The sequence below is a fragment of the Eschrichtius robustus genome, chromosome 3, assembly GCF_028021215.1.
Source record: "Eschrichtius robustus isolate mEscRob2 chromosome 3, mEscRob2.pri, whole genome shotgun sequence".
Lineage (NCBI taxonomy): Eukaryota > Metazoa > Chordata > Mammalia > Artiodactyla > Eschrichtiidae > Eschrichtius > Eschrichtius robustus.
Genome location: NC_090826.1, coordinates 106,591,249 through 106,616,085, shown reverse-complemented (window position 1 = coordinate 106,616,085; position 24,837 = coordinate 106,591,249). Strand labels below are relative to the sequence as shown.

Here is a 24,837-nt window from a genome sequence, read left to right as displayed (position 1 = left end):
ATCATCTCATAATGATAAAATTGCCAGGAGGCAAATTTTATCCTTATTGACAAATGAAATATTCAGGACAAATTTAAAAATTTTTAAATTTGGGGGTTGAGAAGACACAGACAAGGAAATTAAGCTGGATACAGAGAGCACTTTCAAGAAAGAAGAGATTATAGTGCAATGAAGAAATACCAGAGCAATAGGAAAACCACAGGAGGAAGAATAATGATAAAAAAGGCAGCCACAGGAGGTGGAATGAGTAGGGCTAAAGGCTGTGGGACATGCAGAGAAAAATCTCTAAATTCAGATAATGTGCATATAGAGAACCAAAGGTTACTTGCTTTAGTCATTTTCCATCATTAGACCCTGAGTCCTGTAGTTGCCCTATTTACCATTTGTCCTATTGAAGGTTGTGGTCTCTGAGCCATGAGCAGCGGAAGAAGAGCTGGGGAAGACCAGAATTGGAGAATTCATGCCCACATCCCGAACTGGAGGGGAGGCAACTGAATCTAGGGAGTAAAGATAACCACAACTTTAGGAACCCTGGAATACACTGCTCCCCAAACATATGCACAGCCTATCTTCACTACTGGAGATCTAAGGCAACATGACTCTCGTCTTACATAATCATCACCCATGTACCACAGTCAAAGCAGTGGCAAACAAACCACTTAATTTGGAGCAAGATGTTCCTGTAATTGAACGCTGTTCCATGAGAAAGCAACTTCTAGTTTGAAAAATTATTAGATATATTTTTCTAACCCCCGATTTGAATATAATGTTGTATGCAGTGTGTCTAATACAATGCTTTTTAACTAAATATAAATACGTATAAATATATGTAGTATATATGTTAAAAATATTTGATCAAAGAATGAATGGATTTATGGGAGATTAAACTCAGCACTCTAATCACCATTCTGATGAGTCAGTGCTGGAAAATATGTAGTAGTATAAGAAAGAGACATACTAGAAAGCATGTAGTAGTATAAGAAGAATAGGAGACATAAGCCTTGGTGAGTTTGAGATGCCCTATTGGAAACCAGGCAGCAATCCTCCAGGGGAGGAATTGGAAAATATCACGAAGAGACAGAAATGATCCTGCTCAGGCAAATGTGGCTTAGAACCTGCTTTCCACCTCCAGCCTCTGTGTTGTATGATGATGAGAAGGAGTGACTGAGCCAGTTCGGATGAGTCCTGGCTGGTGCTGTGGGGAGGCTCTGAGAGGGGAAAGCATGAGAGGAAAGAGAAGCAACACTGTGACAGAGCATAGTGAGGTGGGAGGAACACAAAGAGCAGATCAAAACTTCTGCTTCGAATCTTGGGTTTGCCTCTTAACTCCTGTAAACCTTAGCATGTCAATTGTCTCAGTGCCTACGTTTTCTCATGTGAAATACAGAGGTAGTAAAATCTGCCCTAGCTCTGATGAAATTATTTGAAAATTTATTTGAAAACATGGTAAATTTTAAAGCACTCTGCAAATATAAAGAATAGGCATTAATACATACAGCTGTTAACTGTTGAGCACTTATTGCATCAGGCACTTGTAAATTATTTCACTTAATGCTCCATATAACTATGCACAGTGTATATTATTATAATCCTCATGTTAAAGATGAAGAAACTAAGGCTTAAATACCTGAGGAGTTTAAGCACAAGGCAAACAACATATAAGTGTCAAACTCAGAATCTGGAGCCAGATCTGACCCTAAATCCCATGCTCTCAAGGCATTGTATTGAAGCGTCTTCGATTTCACCCTGACCTTAAGGAATGTGGAAGAGGCGAGATTGTCCCTTCCACCGTAGACATCCTGGGGACCTCCCCATTGGCTGAGGGCTTCCTGATTCCCTTTTCCTTCCTACCTTGGAAGAGCAGCTGCTTGTTTCCAGGGTCAGTGTTGGTGGGGAATTTCTGGTTAACAGAGGAGGGGCTGAGGCTGGTTTTGCTGGCACCACCATCCAACTGCTGCTCGAGCTGTAGTCGCAGACAGTTGTTCACCTGAATGCTCTGCTCCAGCTGCCCTCTCAAAGCTTGGATCTCTGCCACCAGGTGGCTCAAGTCACTGCTCAAAGGGACTTGGTGACAGGCATCCCAGGTGTAAGCTGAAAGTAGAGAGAGGATGGGGGTTCTGGTGGCACTGAACCAAGTATTTCCAAGCATTTGTCAGAACACTCCTCTGACATTCCTTTCTGCCAAGGATCCCACTGTAATTTCAGGGTCCCAGGAACACACCTGTGATGGATATGTCACTTTTCCTGTGCAGGGCCTGGCACACACTGAGATGGCAAACACTACAGCATGGAGTTTCCTTGGAGGCTCAAATGACCCTCGTCCATCTAGAGGGCATTTGATTGGCAGATAAGTCAAGCCTATTATTTCACCTTATTAATGTCAATCCTGCAGGCTAGACAGCAGAGTCTTCCAGGGCAGGCGATCAATACTGAACTAGAGAAGGGGAGGGGCTGAGGGAGAAGGAGATGTGATGACCTCCACATTCAGGAATCAAAGGGAGAGGAGGAGGAAGGCATCAGGGCTTTGGGCAGCATGTAAGAATGGGAGTGGGGTACCACAGACCAGGGATCATAACTAACTGGACTTCTCAAGTTCTTCTAGTTTTTTTTTACCTCCACTCACCACTCATAGCCTGTTTCTATGTAATGGGGGAAGAAGAGATCTAAGAAATGTTCTACAAGACCACAATTGCTCATCTAAAAACGTTGAAGCCAAATGTAGTTAAAAAGAATTTGTTTTGGTTTTTAGCAAGGCTATAGGATGCATATACCATATAATACATGCACCCAGTTGCATCAGGGCCACAGGCCTTAACCAAACACATTAATATTTCTGCAATGAGCTATGTGAATATTCTCACTAAATGGGATAAATGAAGAGGAGTGCAGGACAAGATGGCAGAGTAGAAGGACTTGAGCTCACCTCCTCTCATGAAAACACCAAAATCACAACTAACTGCTGAACAACCATCAACAAAAAACACTGGAACCTACCAAAAAAAATATTCTGCATCCAAAGACAAAGAAGAAGCCACAACGAGATGGTAGGAGGGGTGCTTTCATGATATAATCAAATCCCATACCCGCTTCCACAAACTGGAAAATAATTATATTGCAGAGGTCCTCCCACAGGAGTGAGAGTTCTGAGCCCCATGTCAGGCTCCCCAGCCTGGGGTACTGTAATAGGGAGGAGGAGCTACCAGAGCATTTGGTTTTGAAGGCCAGTGGGGCTTGAGTGTAGGATCTCCACAGGACTGTGAGAAACAGAGACTCCAGTCTTAGAGAGTGCAAAATGGCTTCATGAGCACTGGGACCCAGGGCAAAGCAATGATTCCATAGGAGCCTGGGCCAGACCTACCTGCAGGTCTTGGAGGGTCTCCTGAGGAGGCAGGAGTCAGCTGTGGCTCACTGTGGGGCAAGAACACTGGTGGTGGAGGCCCCAGGGAATATTCAACAGCATGAGCTCTCCTAGAGGTCGCCATTTTGGCACTGAGACCTGGCCCCGCCCAACAGCCTGCAGGCTCCAATGCTGGGATGCCTCAGGCCAAACAACCAACAGGGTGGGAACACAGCACCACCCATCAGCAAACAGCCTGCATAAAGTCGTCCAGAGTCCACTGCTCCCTCTAAACATACCCCATGACTTAGCCCTGCCCACCAGACGGACAAGACCCAACTCCACCCACAAGTGGGCAGGCACCAGTCACTCCCACCAGGAAGCCTGCACAAGCCCCTGGACCAACCTCACCCACCAGGGGGCAGACATCAGAAGAAGAACTACAATCCTGCAGCCTGTGGAAAGGAGATGACAAACACAGAAAGTCTGACAAAATGAGAAAGCAGAGAAATATGTTCCACAGGAAGGAACAAGATAAAACCCCAGAAGAACAACTAAGTGAAGTGGAGACAGGCAATCTACCCGAAAAAGAATTCAGAGTAATGATAGTAAAGATGATTCAAAATCACGGAAAAAGAATGCAGGCACAGATTGAGAAGATAGAAATGTTTAACAAAGACCTAGAAGAACTAAAGAACAAACAAACAGAGTGGAACAACACAATAACTGAAATGAAAAATACACTAGCAGGAATCAATAACAGAATAAATGAGGCAGAAGAACAGATAAGTGAGCTGGAAAACAGAATGGTGGAAATCACTGCTGTGGAACAGGATGAAGAAAAATGAATGAAAAGAAATGAGGACACTTTAAGAGACCTCTGGGACAACATTAAATGCACCAACATTCACATTATAGGGGTCCCAGAAGGAAAAGAGAGAGAGAAAGGGCCTGAGAAAATACTTGAAGAGATAATAGCTGAAAATTCCCTAACATGGGAAAGAAAACAGTCAGCCAAGTCCAGGAAGAGCAGAGAGTCCCATAGAGGATAAACCCAAGGAGGAACATGCCGAGACACATATTAAGCAAACTGACAAAAATTAAAGACAAAGAAAAAATATTAAAAGCAACAAGGGAAGAGCAACAAATAACATACAAGAGAATCACCATAAGGTTATCAGCTAATTTTTGAGCAGAAACTGTGCAGGCCAGAATGGAGTGGCACAATATATTTAAAATGATGAAAGGGGAAAACGTACAACCAAGAATACTCTACCCAGCAAGGCTCTCATTCAGATTTGATGGAGAAATCAGAAGCTTTACAGACAAGCAAAAGCTAAGAGAATTTAGCACCACCAAACCAGCTTTACAACAAATGCTAAAGGAATTTCTCTAGGCCAAAAAGAAAAGGCCACAATGAGAAACAAGAAAATTATGAATGGGAAAGCTCACTGGTAAGGCAAACATACCGTAAAGGTAGGAAATCATCCACACACTAATGTGATATCAAAACCAGCAATTGTGAGAAGAGGAGAGTACAGATGCAGGATATTGGAAATGCATTTGAAAGTAAGAGACTAGCAACTTAAAAAAATCTTGTGTGTGTGTATATATATATATATATATATATATATATATATATATATGGACTGCTATCTCAAAATCTCATGGTAACCACAAACCAAAAATCTACAATTGATACATGCACACACACAAAAAATCAATCCAAACACAACACTAAAGATAATCATCAAATCACAAGAGATGAGAACAAAAGAGGAAGGGAAGAAAAAAGACCTGCAAAAACAAATCCAAAACAATTAACAAAACTGCAATAAGAACATACATATCAGTAATTACCTTAAATGTAAGTGGATTAAATACTCCAACCAAAAGACATAGACTGGCTGAATGGATACAAAAACAAGACCCATATATATGCTGTCTACAAGAGGCCCACTTCAGACCTAGGGACACATACAGACTGAAAGTGAGGGGATGGAAAAAGATATTCCATGCAAATGGAATCAAAAGAAAGCTGGAGTAGCAATACTCATATCAGACAAAATAGACTTTAAAACAAAGACTAAAAGAAGGACACTGCATAATGACCAAAAGATCAATCCAAGAAGATATAACAATTGTACATATATATGCACACTACATAGGAGCACCTCAATATATAAGGCAAATGCTAACAGCCATAAAAGAAAAAATCAACAGTAACACAATAATAGTGGGGGACTTTAACACCCCACTTACATCAATGGACAGATCATCCAGACAGAAAATCAATTAAGGAAACATAGGCCTTCAATGACACATTAGACCAAATGGAATTGATATTTATAGAGCATTCCATCTAAAAGCAGCAGAATACACATTCTTCTCAATTGCACATGCAACATTCTCCAGGATTGACCATATGCTGAGCCAGAAAGCATGCCTTGATAAATTTAAGAAAACTAAAATCATGTCAAGCATCATTTCCAACCACAACACTATGATATTAGAAATCAACTACAAGAAAAAAATAAACTAAAAAAACACAAACATGTGGAGGCAAAACAATATGCTTCTAAACAACCAATGGATCATTGAAGAAATCAAAGAGGAAGCTAAAAAAAAAAATCTAGAAACAAATGAAAACGAAAACATGATGATCCAAAACCTATGGGATGCAGCAAAAGCAGTTCTAAGAGGGAAGTTTACAACAGTACAATCTTACTTCAGGAAACAAGAAAAATATCAAATAAACAACCTAACCTTACATCTAAAGCAACTAGAGAAAGAAGATCAAACAAAACCCAAAGATAGCAGAAGGAAAAAAATCATAAAGATCAGAACAGAAATAAATGAAATAGAGACAAAGAAAACAATAGAAAAGATCAATTAAACCAAAAGCTGGTTATTTGAAAAGATAAACGATATTGATAAACCTTTAGCCAGACTCACCAAGAAGAAAAGGGAGAAGGCTCAAATCAATAAAATTAGAAATGAAAAAGAAGAAGTTACAATGGACACCACAGAAATATAAAGGATCATAAGAGACTACTACAAGCAAATATATGCCAATAAAATGGACAACCTAGAAGAAATGGACAAATTCTTAGAAAGGTACAATCTCCCAAAACTGAACCAGAAAGAAATAGAAAATATGAATAGACCAGTCACAATCACTGAAATTGAAACTGATTAAAACACTTCCAACAAACAAAAGTCCAGGACCAGATGGCTTCAGAGGCAAATTCTATCAAACCTTTAGAGAAGAGTTAACACCTATCCTTCTGAAACTATTGCAAAATATTGCAGAGGAAGGAACACTCCCAAACTCATTCTATGAGGCCACCATTACCCTGATACCAAAACCAGACAAAGATACCACACACACAAAAAAATACAGGCCAATATCACTGATGAACATAGACATAAAAATTCTCAAAACAAAAAAATACTAGCAAACCGATTCCAACAAAACATTAAAAGGATCATACACCACAATCAAGTGGGATTTAACCCAGGGCTGCAAGGATTTGTCAATATCCGTGAATCAATCGGTGTGATAAACCACATTAACAAATTGAAGAATAAAAACCATATGATCATCTCAATAGATACATAAAAAGCTTTTGACAAAATCCAACACCCATTTATGATAAAAACTCTCCAGAAAGTGGGCACAGAGAGAACTTACCTCAACATAACAAAGGCCATATATGACAGACCCACAGCTAACATTATACTCAATGGTGTGAAGCTGAAACCATTTCCTCTAAAATCAGGAGCAAGACAAGGATGTTCACTCTCGCCACTTTTAGTCAACATAGTTTTGGAAGTCCTAGCCACGGCAATCAGAGAGCAAAAAGAAATAAAAGGAAGCCAAATTGGAAAAGAAGAAGTAAAACTGTCACTTTTTGCAGATGACATGATTCTACACATAGAAAATCCTAAAGATGCTACCAGAAAACTCCTAGAGCTCATCAATGTATTTGGTAAAGTTGTAGGATACAAAATTAATACACAGAAATATCTTGCATTTCTATACACTAACAAGAAAAGATCAGAAAGAGAAATTAAGGAAACAATCCCATTTACCATCACATCAAAAAGAATAAAATACCTAGGTATAAACCTACCTAAGGAGGCAAAAGACCTGTACTCTGAAATCTATGATGCTGATGAAAGAAATCAAAGATGACACAAACAGATCAAAAGGTATACCATGTTCTTTGATTGGAAGAATCAATATTGTCAAATGACTACACTACCCAAGGCAATCTACAGATTCGATGCAATCCTTATCAAATTAACAATGGAATTTTTTGCAGATCTAGAATAAAAAGTCTTAAAATTTGTATGGAAACACAAAAGACCCCAAATAGCCAAAGCAATCTCAAGAAAGAAAAACGAAGCTGGAGGAATCAGGCTCCCTGACTTGAGACTATAATACAAAGCTACAGTAATCAAAGCAGTATGGTACTGGCACAAAAACAGACTTATAGATCAATGGAACAGGATAGAAATCCCAGATACAAACCTATGCACCTATTGTCAATTAATCAACAACAAAGGAGGCAAGCCTACACAATGGATAAAAGGTAGTTTCTTCAATAAGTGGTGCTAGGAAAACTGGACAGCTACATGTAAATGAATGAAATTAGAACATCCCCTAACACCATACACAAAAATAAACTCAAAATGGATTGAATATCTAAATGTAAGACCAGATACTATAAAACTCTTAGAGGAAAACATAGGCAGAACACTCTTTGACATAAATCGCAGCAATATCTTTTTGGATCCACCTCCTAGACTAATGAAATAAAAACCAAAATAAAGATATGAGACCTAATTAAACTTAAAAGCTTTTGCACAGCAAAGGAGACCATAAACAAAATGAAAAGACACCCCACAGAATGGGAAAAAATATTTGCAATCACTGTGACTGACAAGGGGTTAATCTCCAAAATATACAAACAGCTGATACAATTCAATATCAAAAAACAAAACCACCCAAGCAAAAAATGGGCAAAAGATCTAAATAGACATTTCTCCAAAGAAGACATACAGATGGCCAAAAAGCACACGAAAAGATGCTCAACATTGCTAATTATTAGAGAAATACAAGTCGAGACTACAATGAGGTATCCCCTCACACTGGTAAGAATGTCCATCATCAAAAAATCTACAAACAATAAATGCTGGAGATGGTGTGGAGAAAAGGGAACCCTTGTACACTGTCAGTGGGAATGTGAATTGGTACAGCCACTATGGAGAACAGTATGGAGGTTCCTTAAAAAACTAAAAACAGAGCTACCATATGATCCACCAATCCCACTCCTGAGCATATACCCTGAGAAAACCATAATTCAGAAAGAGTTATGGGGCTTTCCTGGTGGCGCAGTGGTTGGGAGTCCACCTGCTGATGCAGGGGATGTGGGTTCGATCCCTGGTCCGGGAGGATCCCACATGCCGTGGAGCAACTAAGCCTGTGTGCCACAGCTGCTGAGCCTGCTCTCTGGAGCCTGCGAGCCACAGCTACTGAGCCTAAGTGCTGCAACTGCTGAGGCCTGCGTGCCTAGAGCCCGTGCTCCACAGCAGGAGAGGCCACCTCAATGAGAGGCCCGTGCACCACAGGGAGGAGTGGCCCCCGCTCCCCACAACTAGAGAAAGCCCACATGCAGCAGCGAAGACCCAGCACAGCCAAAAATAAATAAATAAATAATTAAAAAAGAAAAAAAAAAAGAGTTATGTACCACAATGTTCATTGCAGCACTATTTACGATAGCCAGGACATGGAAGCAACCTAAGTGTCCATTGACAGATGAATGGATAAAGAAGATGTGGCACATACATACAATGGAATATTACTCAGCCATAAAAAGAAATGAAATTGAGTTATTTGTAGCGAGGTGGATGGTCCTAGAGTCTGTCATACAGAGTGAAGTAAGTCAGAAAGAGGAAAACAAATACCTTATGCTAACACATATATATGGAATCTTAAAAAAAAAAAAAAAGATTCTGACGAACCTAGGGGCAGGACAGGAATAAAGACGCAGACATAAAGAATGGACTTGAGGACATGCGGAGGGAGAAGGGGAAGCTGGGATGAAGTGAGAGAGTGGCATTGACATATATACACTACCAAATGTAAAATAGATAGCTAGTGGGAAGCAGCCGCATAGCACAGGGAGATCAGCTCTGTGCTTTGTGACCACCTAGAGGGGTTGGATAGGGAGGGTAGGAGGGAGACGCAAAAGAGAGGGGATATGGGGATATATGTATATGTATACCTGATTCACTTTGTTATACAGCAGAAACTAACACAATATTGTAAAGCAAGTATACTCCAATAAAGATGTTAAAAAAAAAAAAAAGATATTGTAGGTGGGGGACCTTCAAGATAGCAGAGGAGTAAAACGTGGAGATCACCTTCCTCCCCACAAATACATAAAAAATACATCGACATGTGGAACAACTCCTACAGAACACCTACTGAATGCTGGCAGAAGACCTCAGACTTCCCAAAAGGCAAGGAAATCCCCACATACCTGGGTAGGGCAAAAGAAAAATAGAAAAAACAAACACAAAAGAATAGGGACAGGACCTGCACCTCTGGAAGGGAGCTGTGAAGGAGGAAAAGTTACCACACATTAGGAAGACACTTCACTGGTGGAGAGTGGGTGTGGGAGTGGGGAAAGCTTTGGAGCCACAGGGGAGAGCGCAGCAACAGGGGTGCAGAGGGCAAAGTGGAGAGATTCCCACACAGAGGATCAGTGCTGACCAGGACTCACCAGCCTGAGAGGCTTGTCTGCTCACCCTCTGGGGTGGGTGGGGGCTGGGGGCTGGGAGCTGAGGCTTGGGATTCGGAGGTCAGACCCCAGGGAGAGGACTGAGCTTGGCTGTGTGAACACAGACTGAAGGGGGCTAGAGCACCAAAGCTAGCCGGGAGGGAGTCCGGGAAAAACTCTGGACCTTCCTAAGAGGCAAGAGACCATTGTTTTGGGGTGTCCAAGGAGAGGGGATTCCTACCCCGTTTGCCCGCAGAAGGCAGAGCACTGCCTAAACGATCTCCAGAGACGGGCGTGAGCCATGGCTATCAGCTCGGACACCAGAGACGGGCATGAAACTCTAACACTGCTGCTGCAGCCACCGAGAATCCTGTGTGCAAGCACAGGTCACTATCCACACCTCCCCCCAGGAGCCTGTTCTGCTTGCCACTGCCAGGGTCCCGTGATCCAGGGACAACTTTCCCGGGAGAACACATGGTGCGCCTCAGGCTGTTGCAACGTCATGCCAGCCTCTGCCACTGCAGGCTCACCCTGCATTCCAATTATGAATACCGTACCACTCTCTCCCCCTGGCATGAGTGAGCAGAGCCCCCTAATCAGCCACTGCTTTAACCCTGTCCTGTCTGGGCAGGAACAGATGCCTGAGGGCAACCTACACACAGACATGGGGCCAAAACCAAAGCTGAACCCCAGGAGCTGTGCGAACAAAGAAGAGAAAGGGAAATTTCTCCATGCAGCCACAAGAGCAGCAGATTAAATCCCCACAATCAACTTGATGTACCCTGCATCTGTGGAATACCTGAAGAGACAACGAATCATCCCAGAATTGAGGAGGTGGACTTTGGGAACAATTGTAGACTTGGGGTTTACTGCCTGCAACTGACTTGTTTCTGGTTTTTATCTTTATCTTAGTATAGTTTTTAGCGCTTGTTATCATTGGTGGATTTGTTTATTAGTTTGGTTGCTCTCTTCTTTTTTTAATTATTATTACTTTTAAAATTTTTTTACCTTAATAATTTTTTATTATTCTTTCTTTTCTTTCTTTTTCTCTCCATTTTCTTCTGAGCTGTGTGGCTGGCAGGGTCTTGGTGCTCTGGCCTGCTGTCAGGCCTGAGCCTCTGAGGTGGTAGAGCCGAGTTCAGGACATTGGACCACCAGAGACCTCCTGGCCCCATGTAATATCAATTGGCGAGAGGTCTCCTAGAAATCTCCATCTCAACACTAAGACCCAGCTCCACCTAACAGCCAGCAAGCTCCAATGCTGGACACCCCATGGCAAACAACTAGCAAGACAGGAACACAACCCCACCCATTAACAGAGAGGCTGCCTAAAATCATAGCAAGTTCCCTGACACTGCAAAACACACCACCAGACGTGGCCCTGCCCACCAGAAAGACAAGATCCAGCCCCACCCACCAGAACACAGGCACCAGTCTCCTCCATCAGGAAGCCTACACAAGCCACTGAACCAACCTTACCCACTGGGGGCAGACACCAAAAACAGTGGGAACTACGAACCTGCAGCCTGAGAAAAGGAGACCCCAAACACAGTAAGTTAAACAAAATGAGAAGACAGAGAAATATGCAGCAGATGAAGGAGCAATGTAAAATTCCACCAGACCAAACAAACGAAGAGGAAATAGGCAGTCTACCTGAAAAAGAATTCAGAGTAATGATAGTAAAGATGATCCAAAATCTTGGAAATAGAATGGAGAAAATATAAGAAATGTTTAACAAGGACCTAGAAGAACTAAAAAGCAAACAAGCAATGATGAACAACACAATGAATGAAATTAAAAGTTCTCTAGAAGGAATCAATAGCAGAATAACTGAGGCAGAAGAATGGATAAGTGACCTGGAAGATAAAACAGTGGAAATAACTACTGCAGAGCAGAATAAAGAAAAAAGAATGAAAAAAATTGAGGACAGTCTCAGAGACTCTGGGACAACATTAAATGCACCAACATTTGAATTATAGGGGTCCCAAAGAAGAAGAGAAAAAGAAAGGGTCTGAGAAAATATTTGAAGAGATTATAGCTGAAAACTTCCCTAACATGGGAAAGGAAGTAGTCAGTCAAGTCCAGGAAGCGCAGAGAGTCCCAGGCAGGATAAATCCAAGGAGAAACATGCCAAGACACATATTAATCCAACTATCAAAAATTAAATACAAAGAAAAAATATTAAAAGCAGCAGGGGAAAAGCAACCAATAACATACAAGGGAACCCCCATAAGGTTAACAGCTGATCTTTCAGCAGAAACTCTGCAAGCCAGAAGGGAGTGGCAGGACATATTTATTTAAAGTGATGAAAGAGAAAAACCTACAACCAAGATTACTCTACCCGGCAAGGATCTCATTCAGACTCGATGGAGAAATCAAAAGCTTTACAGACAAGCACAAGCTAAAAGAATTCAGCACCACCAAACCAGCTTTACAACAAATTCTAAAGGAACTTCACTAGGAAGGAAACACAAGAGAAGGAAAAACCCTACAAAAACAAACCCAAAACAATTAAGAAAATGGTAATAGGAACATACGTATCAATAATTACCTTAAATGTAAATAGACTAAATGCTCCAACCAAAAGACATAGACTGGCTGAATGGATACAAAAACAAGACCTGTATATACGCTGTCTACAAGAGACCCACTTCAGACCTAGGGACACATCCAATCTGAAAGTGAAGGGATGGAAAAAGATATTCCATGCAAATGGAAATCAAAAGAGCTCTGGAGTAGCAATTCTCATATCAGACAAAATAGACTTTAAAATAAAGACTATTAAAAGAGACAAAGAAGGACACTACATAATGATCAAGGGATCAATCCAAGAAGAAGATATAACACTTATACATATTTATGCACGCAACATAGGAGCACCCCAATACATAAGGCAAATGCTAACAGCCATAAAAGGGGAAATCAACAGTAACACAATCATAGTAGGGGACTTTAACACCCCACTTTCGCCAATGGACAGATCATCCAAAATGAAAATAAATAAGGAAACACAAGCTTTAAATGACACATTAAACAAGACGGACTTAATTGATACTTATAAAACATTCCATCCAAAAACAACAGAATACACTTTCTTCTCAAGTGCTCATGGAATATTCTCCAGGATAGATCATATCTTGGGTCACAAATCAAGCCTTGGTAAATTTAAGAAAACTGAAATCATATCAATCATCTTTTCCGACCACAATGCTATGAGACTAGATATCAATTACAGGAAAAAAAACTGTAAAAAACACAAACACATGGAGGCTAAACAATACACTACTAAATAATCAAGAGATCACTGAAGAAATCAAAGAGGAAATCAAAAAATACCTAGAAAGAAATGACAATGAAAACACGATGACCCAAAACCTATGGGATGTAGCAAAAGCAGTTCTAAGAGGGAAGTTTATAGCAATACAATCTTACCTCAAGAAACAAGAAAAATCTCAAATAAACAACCTAACCTTACACCTAAAGTAATTAGAGAAAGAAGAACAAAAACCCCCCAAAAGTTAGCAGAAGGAAAGAAATTATAATGATCAGATCAGAAATAAGTGAAAAAGAAATAAAGGAAACAATAGCAAAGATCAATAAAACTAAAAGCTAGTTCTCTGAGAAGATAAACAAAATTGATAAACCACTAGCCAGCCTCATCAAGAAAAAAGAGAAGACTCAAATCAACAGAATTAGAAATGAAAAAGAAGTAACAACTGACACTGCAGAAATACAAAGGATCATGAGAGATTACTACAAGCAACTCTATGCCAATAAAATGGACAACCTGGAAGAAATGGACAGATTCTTAGAAAAGCACAACCTGCTGAGACTGAACCAGGCATAGAAAATATAAACAGACCAATCACAAGTAATGAAATTGAAACTGTGATGAAAAATCTTCCAACAAACAAAAGCCCAGGACCAGATGGCTTCACAGGTCAATTCTATCAAACATTTAGAGAAAAGCTAACACCTATCCTTCTCAAACTCTTTCAAAATATAGCAGAGGGAGGAACACTCCCAAACTCATTCTACGAGGCCACCATCACCCTGATACAAAAACCAGACAAAGATGTCACAAAGAAAGAAAACTACAGGCCAATATCACTGATGAACATAGATGCAAAAATCCTCAACAAAATACTAGCAAACAGAATCCAACAGCACATTAAAGGATCATACACCATGATCAAGTGGGGTTTATCCCAGGAATGCAAGGATTCTTCAATGTACACAAATCAATCAGTGTGATATACCATATTAACAAACTGAAGGATAAAAACCATATGATAATCTCAACAGATGCAGAAAAAGCTTTCAACAAAATTCAGCACCCATTTATGATAAAAACTTTCCAGAATGTAGGCATAGAGGAAACCTACCTCAACATAATAAAGGCCATATATGACAAACCCACAGCCAACATCGTTCTCAATGGTGAAAAACTGAAACTATTTCCTCTAAGATCAGGAACAAGGCAAGGTTGCCCATTCCCACCACTATTATTCAACATAGTTTTGGGAGTTTTAGCCACAGCAATCAGAGAAGAAAAAGAAATAAAAGGAATCCAAATCAGAAAAGAAGAAGTAAAGCTGTCACTGTTTGCAGATGACATGGTACTATACATAGAGAATCCTAAAGATGCTACCAGAAGACTACTAGAGCTAATCAATGTATTTGGTGGAGTAGCAGGATACAAAATTAATGCACAGAAATCTCTTGCATTCCTATACACTAATGATGAAAAATCTGAAAGAGAAATTAAGGAAACACTCCCATTTACCACTGCAACAAAAAGAATAAAATATCTAGGAATAAACCTACCTAAGGAGACAAAAGGTCTGTACACAGAAAACTATAAGACAATGATGAAAGAAATTAAAGATGATACAAACAGATGGAGCGATATACTATGTTCTTAGATTGGAAGAATCAACATTGTGAAAATGACTCTACTACCCAAAGCAATCTACAGATTCAATGCAATCACTATCAAACTACCAAAGGCATTTTTCACAGAACTAGAACAAAAAATTTCACAATTTGTATGGAAACAGAAAAGACCCCAAATAGCCAAAGCAACCCGGAGAAAGAAAAACGGAACATGAGGAATCAGGCTCCCCGACTCCAGACTATACTACAAAGCTACAGTAATCAAGACAGTATGGTACTGGCACAAAAACAGAAATATAGATCAATGGAACAGGATAGAAAGCCCAGAGATAAACCCATGCACATATGGTCACCTTATCTTTGTTAAAGGAGGCAAGAATACACAACGGAGAAAACACAGCCTCTTCAGTAAGTGGTGCTGGGAAAACTGGACAGCTACATTGAAAAGGATGAAATTAGAACACTTCCTAACACCATACACAAAAAAAACCTCAAAATGGATCAAAGACCTAAATGTAAGGCCAGACACTATAAAACTCGTAGAGGAAAACATAGGAAGAACATTCTTTGACATAAATCACAGCAAGATCCTTTTTGACCCAGCTCCTAGAGAAATGGAAATAAAGACAAAAATAAGCAAATGGGACCTAATGAAACATAAAAACTTTTGCACAGCAAAGGAAACCATAAACAAGATGAAAAGACAACCCTCAGAATGGGAGAACATATTTGCAAATGAAGCAACTGACAAAGGATTAATCTCCAAAATATACAAGCAGTTCATGCAGCTCAATGTCAAAAAAACAAACAACCCAATCCAAAAATGGGCAGAAGACCTAAATAGACATTTTTCCAAAGAAGATATGCAGATTGCCAACAAACACATGAAAGGACGCTCAACATCACCAATCATTAGAGAAATGCAAATCAAAACTACAATGAGGTATGACCTCACACTGGTCAGAATGGCCATCATCAAAACATCTACAAACAATAAATGCTGGAGAGGGTGTGGAGAAAAGGGAACCCTCTTGCACTCCTGGTGCGAATGTAAATTGATACAGCCACTATGGAGAACAGCACAGAGGTTCCTTATAAAACTAAAAATATGATGAACTGGGCAATTGGGATTGACATGTATACACTGATGTGTATAAAACTGATGACTAATAAGAACCTGCTGTATAAAAAAAGAAAAGAAAATACAAAAATTTAAAAAAACACACAAAACTAAAAATAGAACTACCATACGACCCGGCAATCCCACTACTGGGCATATACCCGGAGAAAACCATAATTCAAAAAGAGTCCTGTACCACAACGTGCATTGCAGCTCTATTTACAATAGCCAGGACATGGAAGCTACCTAAGTGTCCATCGACAGATGAATGGATAAAGAAGAAGTGGCACATATATACAATGGAATATTACTCAGCCATAAAAAGAAACGAAATTGAGTTATTTGTAGTGAGGTGGATGGACCTAGAGTCTGTCATACAGAGTGAAATAAGTCAGAAAGAGAAAAACAAATACCATATGGTAACACACATATGTGGAATCTAAAGAAAAAAAAATGGTTATGAAGAACCTAGGGGCAGGACAGAAATAAAGACGCAGATGTAGAGAATGGACCTGGGGACACAGGGAGGGGGAAGGGTAAGCTGGGACGAAGTGAGAGAGGGGCATGGACTTATATATACTACTAAAATAGATAGCTAGTGGGAAGCAGCCGCATAGCACAGGGAGATCAGCTCTGTGCTTTGTGACCACCTAGAGGGGTGGGATAGGGAGGGTGGGAGGGAGACACAAGAGGGAGGAGATATGGGGATATATGTATATATATAGCTGATTCACTTTGTTATAAAGCAGAAACTAACACACCATTGTAAAGCAATTATACTCCAATAAAAATGTTAATAAAATAAAATAAAAAAGAAACGAAATTGAGTTATTTGTAGTGAGGTGGATGGACCTAGACTGTCACACAGAGTGAAATAAGTCAGAAAGAGAAAAACAAATACCGTATGCTAACACATATATATGGAATCTAAAAAAAAAAAAAAGGTTCTGATGAACCTAGGGGCAGGACAGGAATAAAGACGCAGACGTGGAGAATGGACTTGAGGACACTCAAGAGGGACTTCCCCCTTGGAGGGGGAAGGGTAAACTGGGACGAAGTGAGAGAGTAGCACTGACATATATACACAACCAAATGTAAAATAGATAGCTAGTGGGAAGCAGCTGCATCCCACAGGGAGATCAGCTCTGTGCTTTGTGACCACCTAGAAGCGTGGGATGGGGGGGTGGGAGGGAGACGCAAGAGAGGGTGGATATGGGGATGTATGTATACATATCGCTGATTCACTTTGTTATACAGCAGAAACTAACACAACACTGTAAAGCAATTATATTCCAATAAAGATGTTTAAAAAATGTCTCAAAAGAATAAAAAGAAAAAAAAAAGATATGGTACATATAAACAATGCAATATTACTCAGCCATAAAAAAGAATGAAATAATGCTATTTGCAGCAACATGGATGGACCTAGAGATTATCATACTAAATGAAGTATGTCAGACAGAGAAACAAATATCATATGATATCATTTATATGTAGAATCTTTAAAAATGATACAAATGAACTTATTTACAAAACAAACTGACTCACAGACTTAGAAAACAAACTTATGGTTACCAAAGCGGAAAGGGTTGGGGGGAGGGATAAATTAGGAGGTTGGGATTAACATATACACACTTTAATATAAAATAGATAATCAACAAGGACCTACTGTGTAGCACAGGGAACTCAATACTCTGCAATAACCTATATGGGAAAAGACTCTGAAAAAGAATTGATATATGCATAACTAAATCACTTTTCTGTACATCTGAAACTAACACAACATTGTAAGTCAAATATACTCCAATATAAAAAATAAATTTTAAAAATTTTTTAAAAAGAGAAAAAAAATAAAACGGGAACAAAGTATGAAGACTTACCCAACCTGATTTCAAAATTTACTATAAAACTCTAACAATGTAGGCAGTTTGGTATTGGTGTAAGAATAGGCATATTGATTAATGGAACAGAATGGAGAATTCAGAAATAGTCACTCACACATATATCGAGAAGTGATTTTTTTTTTTTTTTGCCTTGGCAATTGTTTTTCAATAGATTGCCAAGAAATTAGAAGATGGTCATGGTGATGAAAAATCAATTGTGTTTCTATATCCCAGCAAAAAAAACAATTATTTGGCAATTGAAATAAAAATGTTATCCCACACACATGTATCCCACACGCATGAGAAATATTTATGTATAAGTTAAAATATGAAAGATGAGTATACTAAAAATTACAAAATATTACTAACAGAAGTTATGGTCAATTGACTGTAAAGCTGCCAAGGTAATTCAATGGGAAAATGGCAGTCTTTGTAACAGATGGTGCTGGAAAAACTGGGTATCAATATGGGAAAAAAAGAACTTTAACCTTTTTCTCACTTCGTATACAAAATTAACTCAAAATGAAATGCAGTCCTAAACATAAGAGCAAAAGTTATAAAACTGCAAGAAGAAAAATACAAGGAAATCTTTATGATCTTGAGATAGACAAAGATTTCTTAGCTAGGACATAAAGAAAAGCATAAATAATAAAACAAAAAATTTGATTAATTGACCTTCAACAAAATTTAAAAGTTCTGTCTTTCAAAGACACTAAAAAGACTTGGAGAATATATCTGCAAATTATTTTTCTGACAAAAATTGCAGAATAAAAATTTCTTTAAAAAAAACTTTTAATTTTCTCACTGGGGTAAGAGCAGGTTGTCTGCAACATTGGCTGCGTGGGTGGTCAGAATTCACAACATTAAAGACATTTTCATATGATGATATCACCAGGACAGTTCTGTGTATTTTTTTTTTTTGAATTACTGTATAATCTGGACTTTGATTAACTTGTCTCAGACCATGCAGGTGGGTGTAGTTCGACTCCTGTGGCCTATTTTTAAGGATGTCAAGGCTGGATCTTGCTCATGTCACCAACCTCTGGGCTTTGTGTGTGAGAGCTCCCCTCTCTTCTTATTGGGATCCTCAATGACTGAGGTTTTTTTTCTGAGACAGAGCAAGATAGGTTTCCAAGATCTCCACAACTCCCAAGGTAAAGATTTCACCAGGACCCTTAGCAAGAACAAGAAGCTCATAGGGTGGGGAAGAAGGGAAAACATACCTTTCAGCCCCTTCTTGGAATTGCCATAAAGTGCCTCGTAGATCTGTAGCTCTGACTGGAGGGACTGGAAAAGCTGCTGTTTCTCTTCACACTGATGCTGCAAGAGGGCCAGCTTATGCTGCAGCCTGTCAGGGGAGAAGCGAGGGTCCGCTGAGCTGGTGGGGCCCCACCAGGGCAAGAGGCTGTGAGCCAACTTCTGCATCATAGAATTCTAGCCCTAGATGTCAACTCAGGGGTCATGAAGACCATCGCTTTTATTTTACAGATGTGGCAACAGAGGCTTGGAAGGTAAAGTAACTGTGCTTGGAGTCATGCCATTAGCTACCATACCTAGGACACACTACCTGGTATTCTTACTGCCCCACATTGCTCTTTTCATGTTGTCAAGCAGTTACAGGGTTTATGCTGGGGACGGGCATCATGGCTGGTGTAGAAGCTTCCTAGGTTACGGTGGGACTAATATCTTAAAACTAACTGGAAGCACGAGAATGTACTTTCTCCGGAATCTGATATGCTGAAGCCTTCCATAACAGGGTTTTACTCTCTCAACTTTGGGGTGAAAAAGACATTCCCAGAGAAGTCCTTCCTTCTGTTCAAAGTTACCCATAAATCCGGAATAGCGGAGGGGATATTGAGGTTTCCAAAAACCTCAATGGCAAGACCATTAACCGTCTTGCCAATATCCCTTTTGCTAAATCTGAAAATGGGCCACCTTCCTTATCCATGGGCTCCCTCTAACCTGGAGTCTTTCTCCTGGAGAGACAGTCGTTCCTCCTCGAAATGCAAGATCTCCTGCTGCTTCTCTTTCAAGTCTTCCAAAAGCTGCTGCCGTTCCACCTTTTGGTGCTCCCACTCCATTTCCAGCTCTTGCAGCCGGGATCGAGAGGTCAGCAGAGCCTCCCTCAGGCATTCTGTTTCCTGGGAGTGCTCTGGTGAGCAGAACACAGGAGTACATATATTGTAGGGCCAAAGGTCAGCAGCAAGCTGAGCCCAAGCACATCCATCCTGACAAACAGAACTAAAGCAAAAGGAAGGCCAGCTTATGCTGCCAGGAGAGATAAAGGGAGGGTCTGCTATTATATCCACACATTCAGGGGGATGGGAACCTCTTTCTCTGCAATGCCCTTTGATCCTCTGATTTAATACGGCCCACCTTGCTTTTAGAGAAAACACTCTGCTTCCTGACGCTCACTGTTTTCTAAGTCCTCACATACTTTCTGCGCAGTAATCCATTCTTGAATTTTGCCAAGGATCAACATCAAAATTTCTTGTCTTCAGTTTTTAGTATATATATTGTTTTCATCATATTGCAGATAGAGCCATCTGTTCTTTCCTGGTCTTGCAGCATCTCTCTGATCTTCATGATTTCTCAAAGACTATTGACAGGGACTCTGAGAATAAGGCTCCGGTGCTGTCAGTCGTCTGGGGCGGAATCACCTGTGCCCGGCAGACTGCGCTCTTTTAAATCTTACTATCTTCTCACCTGTGAGGTCTGTTCTGCTCTTTCCAGGCATGCAATGGTAGTTTAGTAGTTCTGCCTTCTCCCTTATCTTATAATTTCTGTTATCTTCCCAAGCAGGGATCACTCCTCTCACATCTTCTTGCTCTGAGGAGGCTAATTTAGAAATATCTCTTGATGTCTTTTTCCTTTCCCACAAGCATTCTTTCATTCTGGGCTTAATCCTCTTAGCCACTATTCTTTGTCTGTTATGGCTATTCAATAAATATTTGTAAATAAAAATAATTTGTAATTGAAAGTATATTGATTCCATTAAGTCAATTAACACTAAGGTCAGCTGCCCCACCAGGCCGCACAGGAAATGAGGCCCACACGTGGATGCCCACTGAATAGTGTTGGGAAAGCTCTGGAGGACATTTTGCTAGCATCTTCAGACACAGAGTCATGAGGACTAGTGACCAAAGAGGAGCCCTGAGTGTATCAGTAGGGAGGTGGTGAGAAGATATGGGGACAGCAGATTGGCACAGGGAGGGACACACAGAACGGCTGCCAAGTCTGGAGAAACCTGAGAGAGTATATAGGCCTCAAGTTGCTCCCTGTCCTGGGTCCAAACTAGCTGTGAGCTGTGGGCAGGTAGAACAGGCACTAAGGTATGCAGTTTGATAGCTAATGACTGAGTATCTGCAGGCGGGTTGCACAGAGGTGGTGGATTTCCGAGAGCGCCTTGTCCTTGGAGCCTAGGAGTCTAAGGGCCCGTGGTTGGGAATCGTCAGGAAGTAGCCCTTTCTAGATTGAGAAAAGCTATGGGAGTTTGAGGTTGGTGGGTCTGGGTAGCTCTGTTCTCTCCACCTTGTCTCTTTGCTTCTCCAGTTGGTGACTGGTATGGCCAGGGAGGAAAGGGACCTAAGAGTAACCACAGTTTGTGGCTTTTGACCACTCACCTCTGGAAGCGTGACTGAGCTGAGCCTGAAGCCTCTGGTTTTCTTCTCTAAGGACTCTGTTCTCATTGCAGAGCTGAGGTGTGGACTCCAGGCCCGGACTGTAGAAGTTAGAGGTGGGTCCTGTCCCAGGAAGTGCAAGCAGGCAAGTTACACATTTGGGTAACAGACGCTCTCTGTGTTGCTCATTCTGTATCTCCAAAGATACTATCCCAACCCAGCAGAAAACCCAGAGAACTCGCATCCTGGGCCTAAAGCCTGATGGGCCGAATGCCTGGCTTTTGTGCGGCTCCTCTGAGTGGGTTCTTTGCGTGCTTTATCACGTGCCCTGGCTGTAGCTGTTCAGGAGGCCCTTTCCCCTAAATAGCTGTTGCTGCGGTGTGGGCAGGACAAGGGCGTGTGGAAGGGACGGCCTCCAAGTGTCAGCAGCCTGGGCGAGAGTGTGGGGAGGAAGGCCACCTCGGTAAGAGGCTGGAGGAGGCCCTGCAGACCTGGCTCTACCACTTGCCAATCACAGGACCAGGGCACAGAAGTCAGCAGGCAGATATGAGCAGATTAGGATGGATGAGAAGTCAGAGGATTCTGGGGACCAGACCTGGTTAGATCTGCCGTGAGCAAAGTTACTCTCTGAGCTCAGGTACAGCTGCAATGGGAGAATAGTACTTGCCCCCTGCCTTGCTGACAGTAAGGAGCGAATACAGAAAAGCAGACCTCAGTGCTTTGAAGTCTGTGAAGCTCTGCCTAGGGCTTGCCCTTCCGCAGCTCCCTAATGACAACCAGAAGCAGGAAGCCCTGGGCCTCTCCTACCGCTTCCGCGGGCGGTGGAGCTGAGCCTGTGTTCCAGCTGCTCACGCAGGCGGTCGTTAATGCAGATGGACTCCTCCAGGCGCTGGCGCAGGCTCCGGATCTCACCAAGGTGCTCCTCTAGCAGCTCAGCCCCTGCAGTCACCCAGCAGGGCGGGAGGAGGTGGGAGGTGGAGAATCCCGGTCACTAGTGGGGGCCATGGGGGGGTGTGGGGCTGGGCCAGTAAGATCCCTAAACGTGACCGTCCTCTCACATGGGCATCCAGGAGCTCAGCTGACTTTGTTTAAAGAGTAAATTGGCTTCAAACACAGGACAGCTGGTGCTAACCAAGCCCCATGGGCCTCCTCCCATACTGGGGTATGTGTAAGGGAGTTGTAAGTGTACATGTACAGTTACCATGGTAACTGGTAAGTGTAAGGTGTTACACATGGTTTAGAAAAATAATTGACCTGCTCGGCTTTGTGCTTTACCTGTGGGTTTGGAGTTAAGCTGGTACATGGAGGAGCCTGAAGATAGGTCCCCAGATATGCTCCCCTTCTGAGGCCTCATCATGTCCCACTGGCCTCTGCTGCCCAAGTACCCAGGCTCGAGGATCCTGCCCAGTTCTATGGTGCCCCTCAGAGGAGAGAGGGGCTGGGCAGGGTTGAGGTAGTGGGAAGAGCTGGCTTCTAAATGGTTGGTCGGCAATGTGGCTGGGGAAGCAGGATGAACATTGCTGACACCTGGGCAGAAAGAAACATGAATAAGAAGCAGTATCAGAACAGAAGGATCGGCAAGGAAGCATGTGATTGCTAAGAACAGACACTAAAGGGGACACGTGGGCTATGAGAGGTCCCAGTCTGCTGTGAAATACCAATTAGATGCGGATTCCCATCCTAGAGGCTATAACTTTTCACCCCTTGTATTTGCTAGCATGAGACACCAAGAGGTAGGGGATGAATAACGTATCAGAAAGTCACCAGTGTACACAAAAGGGAAGTCCAGTGGCGCTAATCCTGGCTCCTGTGATAATTCCTCATGATAGAATCCAGGGAAGATCCAGAAGTAGAACTCACTGGGAAAATCAGAGGTTAAGAGTGTGATGGGCCATAGCATTGAGCACACCTGTGAACGCGAATATTTGTGTCCCTATGAGTACTTGCTGTACCCAGAGCTAAACTGCCAGTTTTTCGTTTTACCTTTGGGGTTGTCAGAAGAGAAAGGGGGTATAAATCCAGCTAGACGTGGTGGCCCCAGTTACTCCAGAGTGAAGAACTTCTTTGCTGAGGCTGGGGGAGGTTCTAGGTAAGGCAAGAGGTGATTTCATTCTTACCCAACATGATTCCAGGAACTGAAATATGTCATCATATTTAGACTTTTAGACTCATGTCTGAAGAGTCATGAACACTCTTCCATGGGGGAGGGAGGACCTTTCATTTCATAGGCTGATGCTTTCATAGATCCTATGAAATCATGGGCCTTCCCATTATCTCTGCTTCTGTGTAAAAAGAAGCCCAACTTGGTGGAGAGAGGGAAAGAGGTGAACAGCGCCATAGTTTAGGATATTCACATTCAGAAGACTACTTTCTTCCAGGGATTATCAATATGGGCAGCAGAGTAAACATGTATCTCCACCTAAGAAATAGAAGTGAGGAGTGAGGTCATGGTTCCCTCTAACCAAGCCAACCCCCTTTGAGGGATTAATGTAATTGGCAGTTGCCAATTTTGATCCTCATTTATAACTGTTTCTCACATTTGGCTACATACTGGAATCATCTGAGACAATGTAAAAACATGTACTGGTGCCTGGACCCCCAGAGATTTTACCTTGATTGGTATGCAGTGCAGCTTGGGCACTGGATGTTTTAAAATCATCCCAGCTGATTCTAGTAGGCAGGAAAGTTTGAGAAGTATTGTCATGGGTCTCCCCTTCCCCAATTTGCAAAATACTAGATATTCATTAGGATCACAGGAAGTTAAAGAGGGAGATGAAACACGTAAACATCTAAACTATAGTCAGTATTTAAAAGAATGTGACTTCCTGCCTCTCTCACACCTCCTTCAACCCCAACCCCACACAGGCAGAGGGGGAAATCAGTGATTGTCGACAGTCAGCTTACTATCTCACCAAGGTCATAGGAGGTGCCAAGTCTATCAGTAACAGTGATCAGTATTCTCATGTTCCAGTCTTCCTGGCCACACGATGCAGAGCACATGCCCTAAACCATGCAAAGACACCAGACAGACTCTTGCACAAGGAAATTTTAGCCCCACAGTGGCCTGAGAAGCCGCCATGCACCACTGTCCACTTGGAAGCTTGTTTCAAAGCAAAGGAGGAGCGCTGGTGAGGACTGTGCTTGACAAGGCAAAAGAAAGGGCTACAGCCTTCCTCACCAAGCCTGGGAC

At 41.6% G+C, this 24,837-nt stretch overlaps 1 protein-coding gene across 7 annotated transcripts in view; it reads right to left on the bottom strand.

Moving 5' to 3' along the window:
- The window catches only part of PDE4DIP (phosphodiesterase 4D interacting protein), a 91,763-nt gene that overhangs the window by 6,123 nt on the left and 60,803 nt on the right, over nucleotides 1-24,837 (bottom strand). For all 7 annotated transcript variants that reach the window (XM_068540613.1, XM_068540614.1, XM_068540608.1 and 4 more), the window contains 7 exons: nucleotides 22,923-23,174; nucleotides 22,455-22,586; nucleotides 21,651-21,770; nucleotides 19,990-20,179; nucleotides 19,251-19,375; nucleotides 1,852-2,091; nucleotides 381-497 (listed from right to left, as the gene is read on the bottom strand). In XM_068540613.1, the coding sequence (XP_068396714.1) occupies nucleotides 381-497; nucleotides 1,852-2,091; nucleotides 19,251-19,375; nucleotides 19,990-20,179; nucleotides 21,651-21,770; nucleotides 22,455-22,586; nucleotides 22,923-23,174 (1,176 nt within the window). The remainder of the gene's footprint in view (nucleotides 1-380; nucleotides 498-1,851; nucleotides 2,092-19,250; nucleotides 19,376-19,989; nucleotides 20,180-21,650; nucleotides 21,771-22,454; nucleotides 22,587-22,922; nucleotides 23,175-24,837) is intronic.